The sequence below is a fragment of the Telmatherina bonti genome, assembly GCF_933228915.1.
Source record: "Telmatherina bonti genome assembly, chromosome: 3".
Lineage (NCBI taxonomy): Eukaryota > Metazoa > Chordata > Actinopteri > Atheriniformes > Telmatherinidae > Telmatherina > Telmatherina bonti.
This window is the reverse complement of record NC_136621.1, coordinates 8,607,357-8,632,178: the sequence shown is the minus strand read 5'-3', so window position 1 is coordinate 8,632,178 and position 24,822 is coordinate 8,607,357. Positions and strand designations below refer to the sequence as shown.

The following is a 24,822-nucleotide window of genomic DNA, read 5'->3' as shown; positions in this document are numbered from 1 at the left end:
GAAGTCAACAATCATCTCTTTTGTTTTGCTGGTATTTAATATGAGATGATTGTCACCGCACCATTTAACAAACTGACTGACCAGTTTACCGTACTCTGCTTCTTGTCCACCACTGATACACCCCATATATTATATATAACAGCATATAACCATATAACTTCTTCCACCTTTGTCCAATTTATCCAAGGTGATAGACAGAAATGAATCAAGACACGTTTTTTTTATACAAATGGCAGTGTATTATTTCTTAATTACAAATGCCAGATATGGTACAACAACCAGTGATACAACTTGTACGAGAATTAACAATGACTGCAGTGGTTGAACGACATGACTGTACAGATTCAAATAAAAGAAAACTTGAGTTCCAGGCCCAGTTTAAATCCCAAAATCCACTCAGCATTCCTCACATCACTGAAAATATCACTTAAAACCCGACACGTTTTTACAGAAGTGAAACTCTGCAGAACCCTCACACTCATACTAGCATATAACCCAAAAGTAAATTGAAGTGATATCAAGCAACTGATACTCCCCCACTTTTAGATGCTGTTAGGTGAGTGTCAGTCCCGTTTTAAGGATGTGGCCCGACTCATTTCAATACGCCTAGAGGGAAAGGTGACAGGAGGAATGCTCACTATCCACACCAGGCCAATTCAGGTGGTCACCTTTTCGTTCTTAAACTTGTCCTCAGATACCAGTGAGATATGTTGGCACTGGAAGGTCATTTACATATACATGGACCTGAAGTATTACTAACTGATACATGCTTGAGTAATAAAACATATGCATTTTTTTTTCCAAACAAGCATTACAATGCACTTAGTGCAGACATTCAAAACAGTTGAGCTGTTAAAATTTCCTTGATGGACGGAAAGTTTAGGAGGTCAAAAAAAGAAAAGGCAGGATGTCAGGAATTAATATGGTAATTGGCACATATAATAAAGGCTGTCAGTCTTTTGTTAATTCTTTAGACAACATAAGATTAATTTAGTTATTTTTTTGTTTTTGGTATCATTGGCAAAAAGTTTAAAGACACTTCCCGTAGTCACTGTCAAAACATTGTCATCATGTAATAAAAACTAAATCTAATTTCTTCACTGGTTTTTGGATGGTAAACAAGAATAGATCTTCAAAACAGACAGAGGCATGGGTGGCAGACACAGTATAGTTTCCCTGTGTAAATGAGTGAGTATGTGTTAGAGCTTAGTTACACGTTAGAAATACATCATTTACAAGGTTTTTGAGGCTAAAGAGCTAAGAGAACAAGATCTACATAGGTAAGTGAAATCAGCATCAAAATGTGCCTGGGAGCAAAGGAAAAAACACACTTTAAAAAGCAAAGACACAGTGACTTAAGTGACAATAAGCCAGCAACAGCTAGATGCACACACGCGATTCTTGATAATGGAATGTGCAAGAAGAGACAAACGTCCCAAAGAAGCAACCTCTCTAACTCGTATATCAGACGGGGACTATATGGTACCATATCAAATGTATGCCATCTACTAAGTTAAGTCGAGTTATGTTCCAGGAGCCAAACTCATTCTGAACAAGTGACAAAATAAAAACTATAGTGATTTTTTCTTTTTTTTTTCTTCTTTTTTTTGTGGAGAATAAAAATTAAGAATAAAATCGAATTCAGTTTTCATCTTATTAAATTTCACAAATGTATAACTAACATACTTTACTGCACTAGACTGGCTTCAGTGAAATATACACACAAAACAAACGTGTCAATATGGGGTATTCACAGCATTAAAAACAGGTGTGTGTGTGTGTGTGTGTGTGTGTGTGTGTGTGTGTGTGTGTGTGTGCGTGTTGGGGTGGGGGGCAGTAGGGTTAAACAGCAACTGCTTTAAGGGCAAAAGCCAAACATCACAAAACAAAGGAATTAATTTGTTTGGAATTTCTTAACTTGCAAGGAGACACTTCTAAATACAAGTGTCTCTGCATACGGGTTCATATATCGTGTTCGCCTTCGCGTATCCAAAGCCTTTCAATGAGAAAGCAACACAGGATTTAGATAGGATCATTTAACGTGGGTCTTCTAACCATTAGTAAGTTGCATCTTTATCAAAAGCAGAGCTAAAGCCGTGCACTCTAAATGCTACATTTACCTGCAAGCATTCCACAATCTGTGATCAAACACAAGCAAAAGCAGCCGCTAATCAGATGTGCAGAGGGCAACAGCAGCGGACATCCACTGGCGTTTGAAATCATTTTTCTTTTGGAAGCAATTCTAACTTGTTGGTTGCATTATCTTACTCCAACTCATTTATGTCTCATGGCATCAGTTACTATCTTTAATATTCCATTTAATATGATTCAAGCAGGTGAAATTTGTTTCACATAGAAATATTTTTGTAATTTGCTGCAGATTATCTGCATTCAGTTTAATTTTGTGTGTATTTTTTAGTCTACCACAAACTATTCCTGTGCAGCAAAAGAGTAAAATTTCTAGGGAAACTATTTTGCATGTACATCACGTTACAACAGGCTTAAATCGTAAGAAAACACTGTGGGGTATCTTGCCACTCAGGAATTAGGGGCAGTTTAGGTAATAATAATTATCAGGTCTCGTCAGATTAAAAAAATGGCTTCCTTAATGTTTGCTTCGTATTTCAAGGATATTTGTTGCACTTGCTGACTAAAAGATTGTCGTAAATCACCTCTGCCAGAAGATTATTCACTAAACCAGCCATCTAAGACTTACACAACCTGCTCAGGTGAGCATGGAGAATGACACAGTTTATCCAATCTGACTTCTGCACTGGCGGAGGTTTGAAAACATGGGAAAAGCTCCAAGCAAGCATGCCAACAACAGCATTAACAGGGTGGAATAAATATCTCCTAAGCATTTGGATCTACACACTTCTTTCAGATCTATCTGAACCTTGAGGCATACAGAATATAAGAGTTAGTTTGGGAGGCTGATGTGTTAAAAATACACTGCATTTACTAAATGAGTGACTAACATACAGCACATATAAAAACAAAAAGGCCTTATGCTACATTGAAGAAAAAAAAAAAAACTACTGTTTCTGTGCTTTGAAAACAGAGGAAAAAAATAAAAAAACAGTCTCTGATACACATCAACCCTACTCATTCCAAAAATTAAAAAAGAAATAAAAATGTAATGTATGCATTCAAGTGGTACTTTTATGGCTTTTTGTACAATACAACCTTTAGTGAAAATATACATCTAGACATAAATTCAAGTACAAATGTACAAAATCTTTAAACTCACTTTTTTCTTCAGTATAATACACTTTTAATACAGCTCATAAATACAGGTCAACATTCACTGAGTTCTTAAGATTTGCGGTCGACTGGAGTTTGTGGTGAAGCTCTGCGGTGGAAGGGTGCAGGTGGGGGGGGAGTGGTTTAAAGTCGTGAGGGCTCTTCAATGTCATCGTCACTGTAACTGCTCTTAAAACACACCTGAAAAGATTAGAGAATGACTGTAAGAAACTCACCCCAAGCTTCTCACACATGCCAGATGACGTCCCATTCCCCTGAAACTTCAACCTTTACCACATGACGGATGAGAAATTCAGGCTCTTCTCAGCTGACTTCTAACTGCAAGACGTGCAGGCTCAATAACAAATGCTAAACTATGATCAATAATCCCATAACCGTCATCATATAACAAATAAAATCAGATTCTGAGTCAGCTTCTTGAATTTACCCACTTGCAAATGACTTCAAACCCCATAGAAAGTATAGCATACATGCTGCAGCCACTTGTTTTATGCTGATGACACACAGCTATGTTTGGGGGGGTGGGGGCAAATTCCTATTTTGATCACAATATATTAATTTAATGAATGGCATGTCAAATTTTGTCTATATCTTACATTGACTCACACTTTAACTTCAATTTTGATTTAGGATCCACCAATATTATGAAATTAATACGTGATGAAACGATAATCGCAGGTAATCTGAATCATTTTCATTCATATCACATCTAAATCACAAAAAAACTAGAATATTACTTATTTTATTCCTGAGCTCAGGTATTGAAATTAATTAATTAGAATAAAGTTTAATTTCATGAGAAAGAGTAGTAAATGTAAAATGGCATGCCAGGGAAACTCAGCAGAGAGCCACTTTCTAATTAAAGTGTTTTTTTTTTTTTTTTTAACAATGTTTGCATTTTAGATCAATGTCAATGGCTCATTGAACACATGATCGATGTTACACCCCTACAAAAGCCCCAGAAGGCTGAGTGCTTAAAATGCTTGAAAATAAATACTAGATGTCAGTAAACTTCCTTCAATTGAACTGTAGGGAGACTGGAGTTGTTTTAGAGCTGGATCCCAGCAGTTCTGCCATTTGCTGGCTCTTCAGTAGAGTCCAAGAATCTACTCATTCTCATTTGACAAAAAGGTGAATTTTGAGCACCATAGCATAAAACTTGCAGTCATGTTTTTTTTTTTTATTATTCTGCACATTTCAAAGATCGTTTTTAACTTTTAGACAGGCTGAAAGAATTTTATGTCTTGATTCAGTCTCGGGCTGGAATATTTGAGCAGACTTTTTTCACAGGTCTTAAATGTAAATGCCTGGACAGATTTCAGATAGTTCAGAACTCCGAAGAACCCAGAAGATTTTAACCAGAACAAGGAAATATGATTACAGCCACTTCTGCATCATCACATCGGCTGTCGGTGTGTTTTAGGATTGATTTTAAGATTTGAATTGCTTTTTTCAATCCCTTTTACACATCTGACCTTGTAACACTTTGTGATCCTCAGGCGGAGATCTTTTATCTGTTCCTATCACTTTGCAAAAGAAAAAATAAAAAGGGAACAGCTTTTTCAGTTTGGGCCACAAAGTTCAGGAAAAACCCAACTTTTACTAGCTCCATTACAGTTGCTGACAAGTTTTGTTGCAATCTGTTGCTTTTATGGAACTCTAAAGTATTCTTCTTACTATAAGAAGTAACATTAATAGTAAAATATGTAGCTGTTCTGACTGAGACCTGATACAGATAAAGTACAAGTAAAAGGAGATGAACTGCAACAGAGCATTAGTAGCAAAGAAGGTCCAACGCTAACCAACGAACATATATTCTGTGTCGTCCTGCAAAGCTTTAAAGCTGGGGTAGGTCATGTTGGGAGCTAGCAGGATGTGAAAGTGGTGCCCTGTCTTGGCTCCTCCCCCTGTCTTGGCTCCTCCCCCTCTGGTTTTGCTTCTTGTGTGATCCGAAGCTTTTTTCTTACCTCCACCAAGGACGTTATGTTTCTACCGGCGTTGATCCGTTCGTGTTCAAGATAACCTCAAAAAGTTATGGATGGATTTTAAATAAATTTTCAGGAGTTGTTGGAAATGTGAAAAGGAAGAACAGATTTTTTTTTAGTGGCGACCCGGATCAAGGTTTGGATCCAGGAACTTTTTAAAAGCCTTGGCGGAGGTTTGTGCTCTCAGAGTGCTTTTCTTGTTCACAGCTTTTTCCACCAACAATTTTCTCTTTCCGGCTGTTTAGCAGGAGGAGGCAAATAAACCGAGCCGGGTCGGGAAATCCTTCCTGCATTTTCTCAGCCATGTTTGCCTTCCTAGTTTCTTCTTCACTACTTTGTATGTTCATCCTAACACGCTGTTTATATGCAGGGTGTGGCTATCAGGTATGCGCTGTGGGAGTGGGAGGAGGGGAGCCTGGAGAAGAAGATTAAGAAATATAATAAATGAAAATCTTCAATTAGGTTCAAACATTTTGATTGGTCTTTGGTTTTTTTAGTTTAGTTTTTTTTTTTTTTCACAGATTTACAGTAAACTGAGGGGTCGAACTATATTTCTTATTGTTCATGATTACAGAATGTATCAACTACTATCAGGACGGGGAACCACTTCACCAGCTTAAAAAATAAAAATTCTCTGAGGAATATTACCTACCCCAGCTTTAAGTCTCTTTTTTCCAGAATCAGCAAATCAGACTTCCAAAAGAAACCATTATATTAGCAGACGTACAGAAAATAGCATGACGAGGTTATCATCAAGAGTATGAAGAGATAAGCCCAAGAGAAAGGGGAAAAGACAGGCCTCGTGCTTTCAAACTCAACCTGGTGCATAACTGTTAATGTACAACATCTCCACACAACGCTGAGTTTGGACAAGGCCTGGGAATAAAGACGTGAGGAAAGGAGGAAAAGAGGAAGTACCTTAGCCCCCACCCCCTCGGACAGTTGCCGGAGCGCTAGCACTTGCCTCTCTTCTGAACAGGCGGTAAAAGAACCCTCTTTTTGGCGGAGGGTTAGGCCGGTTCACATCCAGGTCTGGGCACAGCATGCCATCAGTCTCATAGATGTTGATTTCTTTGAAGCACTCCATCTCAATCATCTACAGAGAAAAGCAGGATCGAGAAAATGTATCTGTTACTTTATATCTCAGGAAATTACTTCTGGATAAGACAAGTAAAAAAAGACTGATTTTTATTTATTATGACAACCCTCTTCCACAGAAAGCGGCTCATATTTCCAAAACTAACAGAACTGATCCATACACAATTCTCTTGGAAAAAAGCTGGATTTTATCTGCACAAATGTGCCTACAGTCTGCTGTATCCATCTACTGCAGGAATAAACAATGACTTCATCAAGTGGCCTGTGCATGCAGTACCTCATTCTGCCATGGGATGGAGACACTGCCTGTAACAAACTTGTGGTAAAAGTCGTCATCTGTGGGGTCAAGGTTCACGCCTTTGACAGTGGAGAACTGCTCAATGTCCAGGACGTCTTTACAGTATACAGCTCGGGGCTGAAAGAGAGACAACCAAGAAGGAAGGAGGGAAAAAAACAAGTTAATAAGTAGGAAGATGGAAAACCTTTGTACAGGAAATATTTGGAAATCCTAAGCACTTGACTTTAGCTGCTTATTTGAACAACATGACCAGTGAGTCTTTGCAGCTCCCTCTTTCTTCAGTGTGTAATGCTGAACTGAATATAAATAGAAACCCAGATAACACTATCTGCTTTCAAGTATTGATTTAACCTCTCAAGCCACTCTCTCTTCACTCACACACCAATTATCCCAATAAAAATGCAACAATTCTCTCCATGAACAGCTTTGTTATCCCAGGAAAGGACAGAAAAACAGACGGTAGGGTCTCTCCACAGCTACACATGTTCACTCTGTGTACTGGGTCCATTTTTACTAATGATTAACACAAAACAGAACAGCTAAACTCACTTCACACCAGACCCACCGGCTACCAGGATAACAAGCTTGTAAGTGCTTGTTTATTTGTGACAATGGTATTTCCTGTATACTGATCTGCACCAGTCACGGTTTCAGGCTGTGAACCGTGCCTGTTCACACCGCATTTACTGTGGTTTTGTCTGCATGTTTGTGTGTGGCTCCTACATCAGGGGTGAAGGGAGGGTCCAGCATGTTGGCCTCTAGCCGTTTGAAGTTGATGTTTCTGAAGATGGGGTGCTGCTTGACCTCTATGGCCCCACAACCTTGACAGCCCAGCCTCTCCTTGGGGTCCTTGGCTAGGAGCTGGGACACAGGAGGAGGAAGGAAAGAGAGGTTTAAACATCCTAACTCTCAAAGGGTCTGCACGTTAGTTCAGGCAGAGAAATAATCTGTTTCTCCAGAAAGCCAGCAGAAAACAAAATATCTGTTTACGATATTACATTACTTTTTCCATTAATAAATCACGCACAAAATAATGGGATATTAAATAACTGCTGAGAATATGAACTAATCCCTTTAGTCCAGTGTGTACACAACAACATGGAAACAGTTCACATGTAATCCTCTTTACTTTCTGTGTCTAACCACACATCATCTAATGAAGATGATACAAATCCATACGCTGAAGGGCAGATGCATCACCATCATGGTGGAATTAGTGCGTTTTCATCTCCAGCACACCTCCTGCAGTTTAGTGATTTGACTACTAACACATTGTTTTTGGTGTCACCCCGACGCTGGGGGAGTCTCACGTTTCCCCTTCTTTTCCCTGAACAACTTGTGCACAAATTACAGTTTTTTTTCTTTGCTTTTGATCACTCGATCATTGTCTATTTTGGGATGTGGTAATAACCATCTCTCTGGCATAGAGGAGAATATTCCACCCCTCCCTGCTGCATTTTCTGTCTTTATAATCTTTCAACCATTTCATGCCAAAAGCCTTCTTTTCCCTGCTTCCCTGACTCTTATTCTCCCTAGGGAGTCTTTAAATCGCTGAACCAGGGGTCACAATATTCCACGACGCCATGAAAAAGAAAAGAGAAAGGAAAAACAGTCCTGCTGACTCCTGCTCACATCACAATTTAAGAAGCTCATCAGCTCAGTCAGAGGAAGTGGAAAAGGAACAAGGAAATTTAAAAAAGCTATTACTTCCTCAAACTAATCAATACTTCCATAATAAACACTGAGTGAAATGACATATTAAGTAAAACTTCAGTAGCAGGAGGAGCAGCTGCTTCCAGAAAACAAACAAACTTACTAAAATAAAAAAAGTCAGAAAGAGTTGCTTAACTTTACACGAATAAGTAATAACATTTTTTATTCCTAGAGTTCATATTGTGTTGGTATTGATGTGTATATGATCCAAAAACAGGATTTATGCATATACATTTATACACACACATTTAGGAATGGGTAATATACCAATCAGATCCTGTACATCGAGAGTTGTTCGACATGTAACATACACTCACCATCCAACTACAAAAAACCCCAAAAATCCTGGATTTAACTAAGCAACCAGGTAAAAACCTCCAGTTGGATCATATCTGCACAAATGATGATGTTTCAGCCGTCAAATTACTGACGCTGTTCCGCAGTGAAGGGAGCATCGGGTAACAGGCAGATGAAGAGATGCAGCCATCATGTGTAGAGCCTACTGTACAAGCCTGTGGGTGCAGTCTATGGCCTGGGGTCGCTGCAGCTGCTCAGCTCCAGTTTCACCAACATAATGTGTCCAAAAAAGGAGGTCAGCTGACTACCGAAATATTCTGAATGAGCAACTTATTCCCTCATCCCTGATGGCACGGCCATATTCCAAGATGGCAATGGAAGGATTCATCAGGATCAAATTATCAAAAAAAAAAAAAAAAGAAAAGTGGCTCAGGGAGCAGGAAACTGATCTAGCAGATTATCCCTTGGTCTGCCTTTACCACTGTGCATGCAGAGATCAACTGAGGTGTGCCACGCTGATGGCACATCAGTCTGCAACGGTACCTCTAAAGCACCGTTTGGCTGCAGTTTTTGGGGTCTTTTTCCAAAACTGCATCAAGTTTCTCTGTGTGACTCAGAGAACTGTAACTGAAGGTAGCAGCTTTAATATAATATAATATAATATAATATAATATAATATAATATAATATAATATAATATAATATAATATAATATAATATAGAATTTAGACCTCCGGCCATGTCAGTATACAATGTTTTTACTATGTGCACATTCATTGTGTTAAGATAATAGAACAAAGCATATTATTTTGTTTTGCATTGAATTATAGGGAATAATTCAGATTCTTTTTTTCCATTTTGTCTAAAAAATTCTACATTGATCACTTTTCTGCTGTAGGCCCCCCCCTGCCCCCCTCACCTGTCTGCAGATGTCTTTCGCCTCCTCAGAGAACTTATCAGAGTACTCCTCCTGATCCTCACGCACTCGTCTGTCCACTTCCTCCCGCTTGACCCTTTCCTTGCGCTTACGGAAGGGCGACTGGCCCTGGATCATCTCAAACACCAGACAGCCCAGCCCCCACCAGTCCGGGCTGAAGGTGTAACTCTCGTTCTGGATCACCTCAGGAGCTGAGAAAGAGTGAGAAGTGAGGAACTGAGTAACTGAGAGGATAGGAGAGGAGCAAACGGGACTGAATTCTTACCCATGTATCCAACAGTGCCCACTCTCCCTCGTATCGTCTCCCCCTCTGGGATCTGAACGGCAAGCCCCAAGTCTGAAATCCGGATGTGCCCTAAACAACAAAACATAAAAACAGTTGTTTAACTGGGACCACGCCGAAAGAAATGAATATAAAGGAAGTTCTCAGACAATGTTCTTGTCACCGTTAAAGTAGAAATCTATGTCTACATTCCTGTGCACGTTAAGAGATGTGAACAAGTTAGGAGGGGAGTTTGGCTGTTTTTCAGACCATGGCAGACGAGGAGACGCTTCTGTCTTCCTAGTTAGAAACGGCATGCTTGTTGCGCACACTGCCAGTTAAGAGCTCTATAAATAAAAGGTGGAGACACTTTCTCTACCTGTTCCCACTTATCAGCCAACTGCGCACTACTGTGGCGAGAAAAAACCTTTTCAAAAAGACAGAATAAGAGAGACATACCGCGGTCATCCAGAAGGATGTTTTCAGGCTTCAAATCCCTGCAATAAAAACAGAAAAAGAGACATTAGGGAGCATTACTGCTGTTCTGTATGAAAGCAGAATTCATCAGAGGTCAAAACTGTAACAAAAAAAAACCAGATGAATATTTATCAGACTCAACATTCTCTAATTCTGTTGTCGTTTATTGTCCTGTCGCTTTAGTCTCTAGCGTCACAAAAACAGCAGATGGACAGTCCAAAAATCATCTTACACTGTATCGTCCTCCAAAGACAAGCCAGCATGGCCGCCCTAAAAGGTCTCAGCCTTGCAAAGAAAGCTCGTTTTCACTAAACTACCTCAAATCTCACACACACACACACACACACACACACACACACACACACACACACACACACACACACACACACACCATTTTTTCTATTTCTGTACTAAAACTAAATAAATGCAACAGAAATTTTAAACATTTGAAAGAAGAAAATCTTTACAATCTGTCATCCTATAAAATAATTCAGCCTACAATTAATAAGTTATTTAACTAATAAAATGTAACTTAAAACCGTCTGAAGGGACGACATGTAGCTGATTTTCTAACAGATGCTCTTTACTTTACTTTTTTTATCTACAAAATGTCAGAACAGAACTTTTACGGTTTTATGTTTTCTTATGATAGTGTCTTTAATAGTTTTAAACACAATGATTGATTTTTATTCTTTATTATTTAAAATCCAGATTATATAATAAACTGGCTTTTTACAAACATCCTTTACAGATTTACAGTAAAGTGAGGGGTCTAACTATATTTCTTATTGTTCATGATTACAGAATGTATAGACGACTATCAGGACGAGGAACAAAGTCTGCTCAACGTTTCCAAGTTCTGCTCTTTTTCCACTGATTGTTACTATTTTGATAACGAAGCTAAAAAGGCACGAAACAACAAAACCCACCTCTGCCATAGCTGGTTAAATAGACTTTTTGGACACGCTTTCCCACTGGATTTAATGGGAAAGTGTGTCTAAATTTTTGACTGGTAGTTTAAATCCTGCTCCACTACAAACATGGAGGCATTTTCTTTACACAGACTATTTAGATCAATAATCCTTTTTTTTCCTTTGACTGAGAAGTAGTTTATTTTTTATTCATCCTATGTTGTGTGCTTATAGAAGAGAAGACTGACTTAGTTGTTAATTATTGTGTACAGGATCTGGTCTTCATGACGTTCAGAGATACATCATGAGGCACATTTGCTCCTGGAAGTTGGACATTGTGTGTTCACTGGAGTTACACACTGCGTCTTACTCTGACCAATGACAAGCAGCACTGCTATTAACCCCTCACACATCCCAAAGCACCGAGTGGAACAGCATGGAACTGTAAAGGCTTTATTTCGCTGTACTTGTGCAAACGCTGGAAGGATTTTACAGAAACTGACTTTCTGTCTGGCCGAAGAGATTAATATAGACTGTGACATCATTGGAGATACTGTAGAAAAATACAGTGATAACTTTTAGGCAGTATCACCCTTCTCAATATCTGTTCTGTCTTGGTTTTCCATAACTTGGTTTTCCATAACTGGTTTCAAGATTTCTAAAGGCTGCGATCCTGAACAGACTAAAGCCTTTTTCCCCAAACCTCACCTCAGTCTGCAGAACAAAACTGTTGTTTTGTATTAGTGTTGTTCGCAGGATGATAAAGAAAGACTGATTATGTCTCAATGACACTGCTGCTCTGGGCAGGAGTGGTTATCCAACTAATTGAACCCCTGCCCGGGGATGCAGGTGTGTTTGGTAAAATAATGTGACAGAGAAAAATGGCTGCATATCTGGAGTAAAATGTGAACAAGCACATTATTTTTTATTCCAAGTCACTAAAAATCTGTTCAATGGTCCTTTAAACACCCTTCATTTAGCATTTTTGTGTCCTAACCACTTTACATCCACCAGCTAAACTAACCGTGTGGCTGTAGGACGGTAAACCTTGCTGGATTAATACACACAGATGTGTCCTGATGATCTCTGGTTAGTCCCAGGTGAGCTCACCTGTAGACTATTCTCTCGCGGTGCAGGTCCTCGAGCCCACAGCAGATCTCAGCAGCATAGAAGATGGCTCTTTGCTCGTCAAAGCCCGAGTTCCCCATGTTGTAGATGTGGAACTTCAAGTCTCCGCCATTCATTATGGTCAGAACCAGGCACAGCGCATCCTTGGTCTCATAGGCATATGCTAGACTAACCTGGAGAAAAGGGTGACGAGGTTGATGAGGGACCAGATAAGAGGAAGGAAGTTTGTGTTAAGCAGGAGAGGGAAGGAAGGGCGGAGGAAGAAAAAGCTTGACTCGTTCGTTTAGTTTGTTTAATCCCTAAAATAATCATCCACCATTTCAGATGGAATGTCAGTAATGTACACAACATATAAATGAGAGAAACATATCAGATGTGGAAACTCCTCGTCTCAACCCTGATCCCACCATTAATCTGTCTCTCGTCCCTTCTTTCCCACCAGCCAGCACCCCCTCCCTCCCATTCCCTGTGGGTCAATGACACACAGGGGGTAGTGTGCGCATGAGCTTTTGTATACAAGCAGGATGTTGCTGCCATCAGGAGGAGTCCCATCTGCCACGGAGCACATAGTCAGAGACCACAAGCAGGGATGGAAAATATTCTTATGGGCAAAGTGAACAACACATAAGCACACACATGCACAGAGTAATTAAACACACAATTGTGCAACACAGATGCTGGTAAAACATCTTTCATACGTGCAACCAAGTTGTGTTTATGCTTTAGCAGTGGTGGAAATACTTCCACAATGTTCTGTCTGGGTCGTTTCACTGAAATACAAGATATGTGAGAGAAAGGTTTCTAAACTATTCTACTCAATCATTAAAGGAAGCCTCTCCATTCTGTCTTTTTATTCATACCTGATAACAGAGTTTTCTGATTTCCCACACCTACTGCTGTTTCTAGCATTCATTATGGCATTATTTGAGTCTTAAAATTGAAGACTAATGACACAAGAATACAAATCTTTGCTGAACCAATAAGAAGAAATAAGAGAAGAATAAGTTTTTCTGTAAAATATATTTTTCCATGAGCCAATAATAAGCAGCATCATTACATCGACCATCAGATCAGACTTGTGTTGACTAAGCATGTTACATTCTGCAAATAAAAATAGTAAGTATCATCTAATCCCATCATTAATTTTAGCTGAAATTATGACATATTAATGCTAAATTTAATATGAGACAGTAATATAGTTCCTGGTTTGTATAAAATGTGGATAAAAAATAAAGAAATGAAAGTGTTTAAGGGACGCATTTCTGAGAGCTGTTGGTACAACTTGGTACAGTTCAGTTTTCTGCAGAGCAGCGGCTTTCAACCCCCCCCCACCTCCCCACGCAACAGCTGAGTGATTAACAGTCTGATATTTAGAATGGGTTTCCTGCAGCCATCCTCTCAATCAGCCATAAATATTGTTTCCACATCTACAAATGCAAGAGACAATCCAAGACATCTAGACGAGGATGTGGAGATATCCCCTCAGTAAAGTTCTTACAGACTGACCTGACGTGGAAAAGTGCTCCGCAGAATTACAGAGAAATGTATTTATGCCAGGTCATCCAAACAAGTGAGGATTTGGAAAGTCCAAAGTCTATCATTGCTGATTTATCTTACACTGGAACAGGAGGAATCAATAAATTTCAGTTCTGTAAAATTTCCAGTAATAAGTAGTTTCTTAAGTTTTGTTTGACCAAAAACCCAGCGATCCATTCAATGCTTTTATTAGAGAAAGCATTGCTAATTCAGCAAGACATGCAACAGCATGTCCAGCTCTACTAGAACAAAGCCCAGCTTGCAAAACTTGGTTTTTAATACCATAAATAGGTTTAATCCTACTTCAAACTAAAGAAAAAAGAAAAATATCTATCCATCCATCCATCCATCCATTTTCTGCTGTTTTATCCAGGTCGGGTTGCGGGCGCCGTAGCCTAAGCAGGGAAGCCCAGACTTCCCTCTCCCCAGCCACATTTACCAACTCTGCGGGGGGGATCCCGAGGCGTTCGCAGGACAGCTAAGAGATATAATCCTCACCAGGGAGGACCAGGAGGCATCCTGACCAGATGCCCGACCCACCTCAACTGGTTCCTCTCAATGCGGAGGAGCAGTGGCTCTACTCCGATCTCCTCCCGGATGACTGAGCTCCTCACCCTATCTCTAAGGGAGAGCCCTGCGGAGGAGACTCATTTCAGCTGCCTGTATACGAGATCTCATTCTTTCGGTCACGACCCACAGCTCATGACCATAGGTGAGGGTAGGAACGTAGATCGACTGGTAAATGGAGAGCTCCGCCTTCTGGCTCAGCTCCTTCTTCACAACGACAGACCGGCGCAGAATCCGCATTACTGCAGACGCCGCACCGATCCGTCTGTCGATCTCACGCTCCATCCTTGTGCAATGGAGCGGGAAAAAAAAGAAAAGAAAAGAGAAAATACAACTTCTAGTCTCTTGGATTTCATATGTCTATATTTTTACTAAACATACCTAGAATTGCAAACAAGCCTGAAATGAACTTATGGTATTTCACGTGGCGACAGCGACCCTTTTATTAAAAAAACAACAAAAAATACTTGAAAAAAAAATCCAAGCTAATTATGAGACAAATCTGCATCAAAGTGAGGTAGCTTCCCCTCAAAGGTTTCAGAACAGGGTCACCCCTTGTCCCAAATGTACATCTACACACACACACACACACACACACACACACACACACACACACACACACACACACACACACACACACACACACACACACACACACACACACACACACACACACACACACACACACACACACACACACACACACACACTGTGTGGATGATTTGCTGCTTCAAACATACAGCCAGCTAACGGTATGCATTGACTAATAGTTTGCACTGATCACAGAAAGGTAAAGAAGAATAGCGAGAGAGAAATGAGGGGTTTGAGAGAGCACTTGACTCTTATCCTTGCTGCTGCTGTTTGGTCAGTGTTGCCAGGCAACAGAGCTACTCTTGTAGGTAGAGAGGCACATGAAGAGTCATCAGTTGTGCCTGCAGCGCGGAGAACGAACACACACATCGAATCATGTGCCAATCCCAGGTGACAAGAGCTGCAAGTCTGAGGTTCTGTAACAAACCTACTCCAGCGTGTGTGGGTTTGTGTGAACACGCATGCCCATACACAAGCCACTTCCATGACTCACTCCAATCATAAGTGCACAACATGGCTCATGCTGCCTCAGAAATCTTCTCTTCCAACACATAATACAACTCAAACAAAACTATTAGCTTGAAGTGGAGAATATGGAGAGGTTGTGAGGCAGAGTCCAGGTTACCATCTGTGTGCCGTATTTAGTACAGATTCACTTTACCAAGGCTGACATGTCTTATTTATGGCTGCCCTTAATATTCTGAATATTTTTATTGTGATTATCGGTTCTGATATGGCATTGCTGAACCTGGCAGGGGAAGGTAAGAGAAAAAATAAAGGAAAGGAGAGAGGAGGCCCTTATACTGGAACCCCAAGGTGCAACGAGGCAGGGGCACCGAGTAGCACAGGGCGACGGAACGGGCGCCGAACTGCAGGCTGCACAGACAGCCAGCGGCCCACATGCCCAACTATGCATGTTTCCTTGGTCACTTTTATGGAGCATACAGCATATTCTTCGGAAAACATAAGAAACCCACACATATCCACTCCAGACTACATTCTCCATCAGAACATAAATCTGAAACATCATATAAATACCAATATCCTTACATATTCGCCACAATTCACAATCTATCTGTGCCTATCTACCATCACATCATCTGCTCATACAGGCTCATCTGTACGCGACCTGGCTGGTGCAATCTTACATTATGTCAATATGCACAACATATCAACAAGGCAATGAATCATATTCCAACCATATATGTCAAGACCACCAACTTCCTTATAAATAGACTTTATTTATATTTATTCTTAAACAGGTTTATGTTTGTTTCAACTCTATGTTTAGTTGGTTCCACTGTCTCACTCCAGTCCCCGTTAGACTACTGTCTCCAATATCTTACCCTCACTTCTTTCCTGGAGCATTGTTTGAATGCAACATGGCAGTAAATGTAATTGACTTGTCTTTGTATAAAAATAGTACCATATTAAAATCTATAATTTCATTTAATTTAGTTATAAAACAAATTCAAAAGCTGTGGAACAATTTGCATTAAATACTCTTAAAAAGCAAGAAACAGAAAGAAAGTCAGCAGCATAAAAACTTAAAATTCTACATGAAGGTATTTTCTTGATATCTCCATTTTAATCTTTTAGTTCAACTTTTTAAAGTCTTGATATTTCTTGTTTGTTTCATTTTAAAATGCCAAATCTTATCTTCATAATCAATATAAGCTGTCGGTGTTGTAGATATTTAGGCTCACCACTAGGCATCGACAGGGTGGAGGGGAAAAAGTCATTTTTAGGATGCACAGTGGTGCGACAGACTTTTCTGAATAAATGTCCAAATGTTAATAGATAACAATAACTGCAGCATGCAGAGTGTCTGCGGCGTGCACATAAACAAGATGGCTGATTACGACATCTGACCACAACCTTTCTGCATTTACAACTAGCCTGTGAAAGCACTTCAGCTTCTGTGTGATTCCAAGCAAACTGGTGCAGAATAAGTAAGTGAACTGGTCCACGGACAAACGTAGCTCCCAGTCTGCTTCATGTGAAGTAAATACAGGACACTGACTTCAACACAAAGCACATTGTGGCTTCAAGGCCTGCCATCGTGGGTAAATACACCTATAACAAATGTAAGTGTCAGACGATAAGCATGTCTGGCCTTCAGAAATGGCTCGACATTCGAGGTGAAGGTAAAAGTTCTGAAAAACTAATCAATGCAAGACCGCCATGACCTGATGCAGAGCATTTTGCTCCAATGGGGTGGAACCCTGCACTGACCAAAACATGACGGAACTTTATTCCTGGTTTGTCAATACAAATATAAGAAACTATGTTACAGGTTTTCAGGTGGGAAATCATGCCAGTTAAGAAGTCACGCAAACGTGAAAAGAGGCATCAAGCTGCATTAACTATTGGTTAATAATCCGATCAGATACCTGAATCAATGTTGGATAAGCAACCTCACGTCAACTACAGATTCAGGTGAAAATAACTTAGTAATACAACTAAAAGAAATCCTATGATTTTTTTAGTTTTTGAGTGTAATCATTATCTAAACTAAAAAATAAACAGCAAAATTACATTTAAAACCACATTACAGCAGTAACTATTAAAGCATAAAATGCAGTTATAAAATTTGTAAATGCTCTACATGTATGAGTATATGGATGTGTGAATCCATATCCGTTTATACAGACTTTAACTCAACAAATCTAAGAAAATATCTATAGACAGCAGCATTTGTTATAAATGAACTGTTCATGTGATGTGATGGATGGATGCGTACAGATGCTTGATTGTACAAAACAAATGTATTTAGTTGGAACCGACATCCTGGAAAGACATTTTACACATTAATATTCCTGGTGATCAGTGCACATGTTGGGTTTGGTCCTTGGCTGCAGCTGAAGTTTCTGCTTCCAGTCTGAACCTATATCCATACTCCCAGTTGCTCCAGTGTGCCTTAACACAACGCTGTATGTTTGTCAGCTAAACGGGAATGTTTATAGCAAGATGATGTAACTGAATTTAGTGTGTTGCTGCAGCAACTCGCCTGATGTGTCTTCAGACGTAATAAACATGTTTTTCCTCAACCTGAAAACAGATATGCTGCTACTGTAGAGCAAATTAAAGCCTTCCAAGTTTTACCTTGACTGGTCAGAAACCTTGGACATGAAGAAAAGGGGATATGATTACCTTCTTCCACCCACAGCCACTATGTTTTACACCGCTGTTACATGTTTGACATGCTGATACGAATCGCTGTGGGACCTCTTGTGAAAAAACAGAGCCTGTGAAGACTTTATTTTACAGTGTTTGGTGCACCATCCAATCTGTGCAAACACTCTGTATGGTGTTTTCACAGGTTTGTCTGAATTAAGAGTGAACTTTAACAGAAAAGTGACCAAAGTCTGAAAGTCTGAATGCTTCAACACAGGCGTCTGCAACGTTGACTAATAAAAACCAAATGAACATAGTTAAAAACTGCTGTTGTGTAGAACTTAAGCTGCTGGATCCGTTTCATATGAATCAGGTCTGATTCTTACAAGAGGCCCTCAAGGACCCTTACTTTGAGATTTCTGTGCAAAACTGATTTGACTCTTAAACATAACAATAAACAAAACTGTTAACATTTTATTGCAAGACAAAAGAAAATGCAACTTGTGAGAATTATCAGTTCATATGTCTACACAATGGCGCTTTTCATGTTTGTTCATAATGTATTGGTTCTGTCCTTCACTGATTTAGCAGAGAAAATCCAGAAATAAATGATTGGATCTTTTAATGATTTATTCTTATGTGCATTCTCTGTTTGTGAAAGACTTCTGCACCTTTGCTTCCTGAATTTCCATGCAGGGCAGAAGGGTTGAAGAGCTGCATGGGGCTCAGATGCCAATGGTTGCAGACCCCTGATTTGACACATGGATGCAGCCATTCATTTCATGCATCTCCAATATGACTTTAGTCCATCGTGTGTAGAGCTACAGTATAATCTTGACGCAAATGTTATGTTTAAAAAAAGGACAGAGAAGTATATGAGCAAAGCAGATATTTAACCAACCTGTTAAAAACACACAAGCCCGTTACCATCAAGTTTTTACTTCGAATTTACCAGCATAACTTTTTTTAGTACAACTTTCAGAGAAATGATGGCAGTATTATCTATTAAATAACACTATTAATTTATCAAAACACATGAACACTCCCTATAAGTCTTTTAGTTTGATTAATTTCTATAGTTTGATGCCAACATGACAAAATAATACAGCAACAAAGTCATATTTCCAACCAAATCACCTCTGCTCTGTAAACAACATATAGCTTTCATATTAACTCTGGATTTATTTCAACCTGAGAGGAGAATTTAAAGCACAGAAGGGACCAACATCTTAGCAGAATAGTTGTTGTTTGAAAGATAAATCATACCATAACTGTGAAAATAAAGAAAATAATGTTTTTTTCTAAAGATTATTACACACTGACAACAAAAAAAGTTTTAAACTGATGCCACGTCAGTCTTGTATAAGCAGCAAAAGTATCGGTCCATCTGTACAATACAGGCGAGTTCCAGGGTTAGGTAGGCAGGCAGTCGTATTGTACGACCGACACAGCAGTGATCATTTATATGTGTAGGCAGGTGCCAAGTGCCTGCTTTATCTAACAAAATCAAGATTGTAAGACACCAGTTGCAAAGCTTGCTAAATGAGTCAATAGTGGTCCTCAGATTCTCCTCATTAACTTTATATGTCACAGCAGCCAGTAACACAAGTTAATGTTTTTCCTCCAAAGAAAAGACATAATTTAAGCCTCTCTAGTAGGGTCACCCTGTCAGCTAGTTTCAGAGCGGTGCATCTATTCACTCATTCTTCTGAACATACGTAGACTACTGGTATAGTACAGTAACGTAAAAAGGCAGTGTTGTGATCTGCCTTTTTACGTAAATAAATTGTATGTGGGGAAACTGAATACGCATGTGTAAGTACACATCTCTTCTATGATATGATAGAAGACAGAGTAGCACAGTGCCTTCAATAGAGGGTGTGGCTTCGATCGTAATACAGCAAGACACTTTTGCAGCTTATCTGTCTGGCCAGGAGGAGGTGCTGTTGAGCTATTTTTTAATTAAGCTATGAACTACATGAGATAACTTAAATCAATCGGTACTACAAGCGATAAGAAATTATAATCTAAAAGATTATATAAAAATAACTAAAAAATAAATTATTATTGAATGGAATGATTTAATAAATTCCTTTCTGCTTTGGGTAGGCACTGCCTACCTGCGCACCAGGGGTATAATGTAATGTCAAAGGAGCGCAACACAATTTCCAGCTAGAAAATTCTCCTCCTGGCTCGTTTTGACGAAGTGCTGACATTTTGTATGTACATTCCTTGAGCTGTTGTTGCCCAGCTGTATCCCACAGCTAAGAAACCACACTTCACTATGCTTTTCCTCCATCCCAGCACAGCTCTTTCCAGCAGTATTTCGTTTCACAACGCTGCATCACATGCTAGCAACTACACACAAACACACTGGCTGAATGCACACTGTGGCTGATTCATCTCAGAAACCCAAGAGGAAATTATTGGAAGAAATTAGGGAAAGAAAGAAAAATTGACAGAGCTAAAAGAGATAAAACAAGAGTCAACATCGGATCAACTTTGACCCAATTCATGAACAATTATTTTTTGGCATTAAGTACAACAATTGTTTGATAAATCATGTGCTCTCCACGGTATAAAACACCTCTTAATCACCATCATAAAATCATCAAGAATTGCATATCAGTAAAATCAATTTCAGTCACTTTTTAGGAAACTCTGACAGAATTCTGCAAATTTGATCAAACTAAATGTTTGCAGCTTTGCTCTCAAAGCTAAAGATGCTTTGATTCAGTGTGTTCAGCCTCGCTGGCTAAACCTGTCATCATGTTAGCGCATCTTATTTAGATTTCTACTTGAGATTTTGTCCTTCATCTGAAAAGCTCTTTCACAAACAATCCTAGCTGCTGCGTCGCCCCTTTAACAGCTGATTGACAGGTTTTGCAAACATGCCACTCAATCTCATTTGCAGGATCCTGCAGCCAGAGCCAACAGTTGTGTGTGTGTGTGTGTGTGTGTGTGTGTGTGTGTCTCTCTCTCTCTCTCTCTCTCTCTCTCACACACACACACACACACACACACACACACACACACACACACACGTACAGTACACACATGCATGCAAAACAGGTACAATTGTGTTGAATGGTTGAATAAGAAAAAAGTAGTACTTACTACAAAACTACTGTTAACTTTTTCTAAAATGCGTTTTTCGTTTAGTGCCATTGCTTCACCTTTTCTTTTCTTCACTCGTTTCTTTTCCAGCTTTTTACAGGCGTACATCTTACCGGTGGCACGTACTTGGCAGGCACAAACCTGGAAAGCAAGCAGCAAGAGAGCGTGTTCACACACTGCTGCACATTTTAATAAATATCAAAAATACACTCTGGAATCCTTAACTAATGGAAGGACAGATTTCTCCACCCTGTGAGACTTGGGTGGGAACGTAAACATTGTCAGATTACCTTAATGTTAAACATTTTAATGAGCTCTTACAAGTCCCAAACTTTCTGCTAAAGGGACGGCTTTCTTCTAAGTTTACTTCTTGGTTGCATGCAGACTTACCTCGCCAAATCCACCTTTTCCTAGTACTCTATAATGTCTGAAGGTATTTTTGGTTACTGGTTGCCTGCAGGGATAGAAAAAGAAATAAGAAGGAGATAAAAATGGAAAGGGGAGAATAATGTGAGACAAAATAAACAAGAGACTTCATTTGATATAGTTGATGTAATTTTCACAGGGCCATAAGATGTTGCAGACAGAGTAATGGTCTAATATATTATTAATCCACCCTGATGACTGCTGTTTCCACCCTGCTTTGGTTTACTAACCATTATGCAAAGCATCATCAATTATTAACAACTCATACAGACACACCGATTGGCAGCACCACCACACTGCTGCAGCTGCTACTTGTCTGTGTCCCACAACGCCGTTTCCACCTGTCTGATTTCAGCTATTCTTTTCCATTTTGAAAATCCCATGTTAAAAAAAATTAAAAGGTACACAAGGGTTTTTTTTTATATCAGAATAAGAAGGATAAAAGTAGATTCTGCAGTAACGACTCACCTTTCCAACCATTTCCACTGCAGGAAGCGAGAGAAGTACATGGATTCCTGGTAGGAGGAAAATGGAGCTCCACTCAGATAATCACGAACTATTCTGCAGGGAGGAGAAAAAATGGGGAGGAGATCATTTTAATAACAAGAAAAGAACGATGCACATGTCACTAGCATGTGCTTCCTTTATTTCTCCACTGCTGCACCAACTTGTGGCTTAAGACACTAAGAGCGTGTTTGTGTCCATGTCTGTGAGTGTTGTGTTTGTTTGCACAAGTTTAACACGTGGAAAAACAGTCAAAAAGGTAAAAGCTAAAAAGGTTTTTACCAGGAACACGCACGACTAATGAAATGGTTGCCTGCTACTTCTAACAGTCTGCACGGTTTACAGTGCTGTGGTAAAGAAAGCGTGGCCCCTCTGGAGCTGGGTTTATGCTCTCACTTCGTTTGTGTTGATAGGTTATGGTGTGTAGGTCCAGGTTGTACCACAGTAACATGGACGTTGTGATTGATCAGTTTCGGATCACGTGTTTCCCGATTTCTGGAGATTCTTACTGAATTTGCAGTAACTGCAACACTGTGCCGTAACCTTATGCTACGTCTGCCCTGGAGTATGCATATGCCAGGTGAGTATAAATCCAGCCTAACAGTGAATAACAGAGAGCAATGCACATCACATCATCAGGTTTGTCACACTTCGCAGGTCTGAGTGAGAGCAGGGCAGTGGCAGCAGAAAGTTCTCTTTTGTAACATTTCACTCATTGTCTCACTGTGGGAGGAACACCTCTGTGTAGCATTCATCTCATTACGCCAGTCCTGATGAACGTGTCTGTTCACATAAGGTAGTGCTACCTACCTTTAATAGCTCATGTGGACAGCACCGCCTCATTCAAACACCCCTTCTCACTCGGAGCATATCTCATGTCTAGGGCCAGCTAGCTAACAGTCCACAGACTGACCTTATTGAGCTTCAGTTGCCGGACGCTACCTAGGCTTTGGACATTTCTCTGCTTTGTTGGTCAAACCAGACCCCTTTTGGTGCTTTTTTTTTTTTTTTTTTTTATTGTCACCAATGGAGGCACTCATTGAAGCCCACCTTCACCCCCGGCTGTCAGCGGAATCTTCCAGGAGTCTCAGCCCGCCATCAAAGTCTGATGTTTTCAGTCAGCCCCTACTGAAAAGGCCTACAAGGCAGCCAAAATTTTGGCCTGAATAGCTCAGAATAGATCAAGTAGTATGATCCCACCAAGGCTGTAATGCTGTGGCACAAGGACTGTGTAGGAGGAGGCCACACTTTATGGATTGTGTGGAAATCAAGAGTAGAGCAAGGAGTCTGAATTTAGGAGGTTTCAGTGAATGAATACTGACATTACCATTCATCATTCACTATCAGAACCGCTTAGCGTCGCGGGGAGCTGGAGCCTATCCCAGCAGCCTTCGGGGGAGAGGTGGGGTACACCCTGGACAGGTCGCCAGTCCATTGCAGCTGACATTACCAGTTTATTAAAAAAAAAAAAGTTTTTTTCTTGTTAAGTTGCTGTGAATTATTCTGAGTTGCATCCAGCATGATTTTGTATAATAGAAATAACATTGGCTCGAAGGTATACGTGTGTAAAATAATAAATTATTTTGGCCAGTAAAAAATACACTTCGCCGGTGGAATTTCTCATCTACCAACCGAACTGGCCGGTGAGTCAAAAAAGGGAATTTTGGACACTGGGTCAATGTCCCCTCTTTATTACAGCTTATCAAGCGGAGTTGTGCCAGGACTTTGCGTAAACACAGGACCCAGCAACGTGAACGTGAGAAGAGATACTGGTCATTACAGACCTATGTCTTTACATCAAACGCTGTGCAGTTCAGGCCACCGGGAAAGTGCTGGGGACTTTGGTGCTATAAGTACGGGCGCCGTTGCTCAACAGCCTTAGCAGCTCCTGATGAGACCTGCTATTGCAGGGAGGAGGGACGGTCTTCAGGAACTCCTGGCGCTGTGGTCTTGGCCCCTGAGTGGCGCAACATGTCAGTTGTGGGGCCTCTCACACCTGTGGGGGTTATTGTATGACTAAGTGGAGAGTGTTTGAGGAATGGTATCGCAAATATGGGCACATTCCTTTTGAGCTCTCAGTTGGGATGATTTTGTTGCTCTTACAGGATCTGATTGACAAATGAAAAGCTTTCTTCATGGTTGAGGTAGTTGGCAGCTATGGCTGCCTATCACGTGAAGCTAACAGCAAGCCAGCATCTGCTGGTCTGCCGTTTTATGAAAGGAGCATGCATGCTTCTTCCAGGCCACTGGTACTACCGTGGGATCTGGGTGTGGTTCTGGAGGGCCTAAAGGACAAGTGTTTAGCCACTGGTGGGAGCAGATTTGAAACACGTGTCTCTCAAGACAGTGTTGTTGCTGGCTTTAGCTTTGGCTAAATGGGTTAGCAACATCCATGACCTTTCAGTGCATCTTTTAAAGTGCTCAGTTTTTCTTGGGAGATGCGAGGTTGATTTTGAGACCCGACCCGATTTTTGTGCCTAAGGTAGTGGGTTCACCTTCCCCTATATATGTGTTTGGTCCGTCATCAGGAAAACAGTCATTATGTCATTTTGATCAGTATGTATCAGTATGCACTTACATGGATATGGCTTCAGG

The 24,822-nt window shown here is 40.2% G+C and overlaps 1 protein-coding gene across 2 annotated transcripts in view; it reads right to left on the bottom strand.

The window, feature by feature from the left end:
- Positions 1–266: 266 nt before the first annotated feature.
- Positions 267–24,822, bottom strand: part of grk4 (G protein-coupled receptor kinase 4) — a gene marked incomplete at its 3' end in the record, with an annotated part of 65,832 nt that continues 41,276 nt past the window's right edge. Inside the window, exons 6-16 of one of the 2 annotated variants that reach the window (XM_079238189.1) lie at positions 22,192–22,284; positions 21,688–21,751; positions 21,298–21,438; positions 12,352–12,542; positions 10,313–10,350; positions 9,857–9,946; positions 9,574–9,782; positions 7,369–7,506; positions 6,625–6,762; positions 6,214–6,345; positions 267–3,444 (exon numbers count right to left, since the gene is read on the bottom strand). In XM_079238189.1, the coding sequence (XP_079094315.1) occupies positions 3,388–3,444; positions 6,214–6,345; positions 6,625–6,762; positions 7,369–7,506; positions 9,574–9,782; positions 9,857–9,946; positions 10,313–10,350; positions 12,352–12,542; positions 21,298–21,438; positions 21,688–21,751; positions 22,192–22,284 (1,291 nt within the window). Of the gene's footprint in view, positions 3,445–6,168; positions 6,346–6,624; positions 6,763–7,368; positions 7,507–9,573; positions 9,783–9,856; positions 9,947–10,312; positions 10,351–12,351; positions 12,543–21,297; positions 21,439–21,687; positions 21,752–22,191; positions 22,285–24,822 lie in introns of those variants that run through there. The other variant, XM_079238188.1, reaches the window with a different exon arrangement.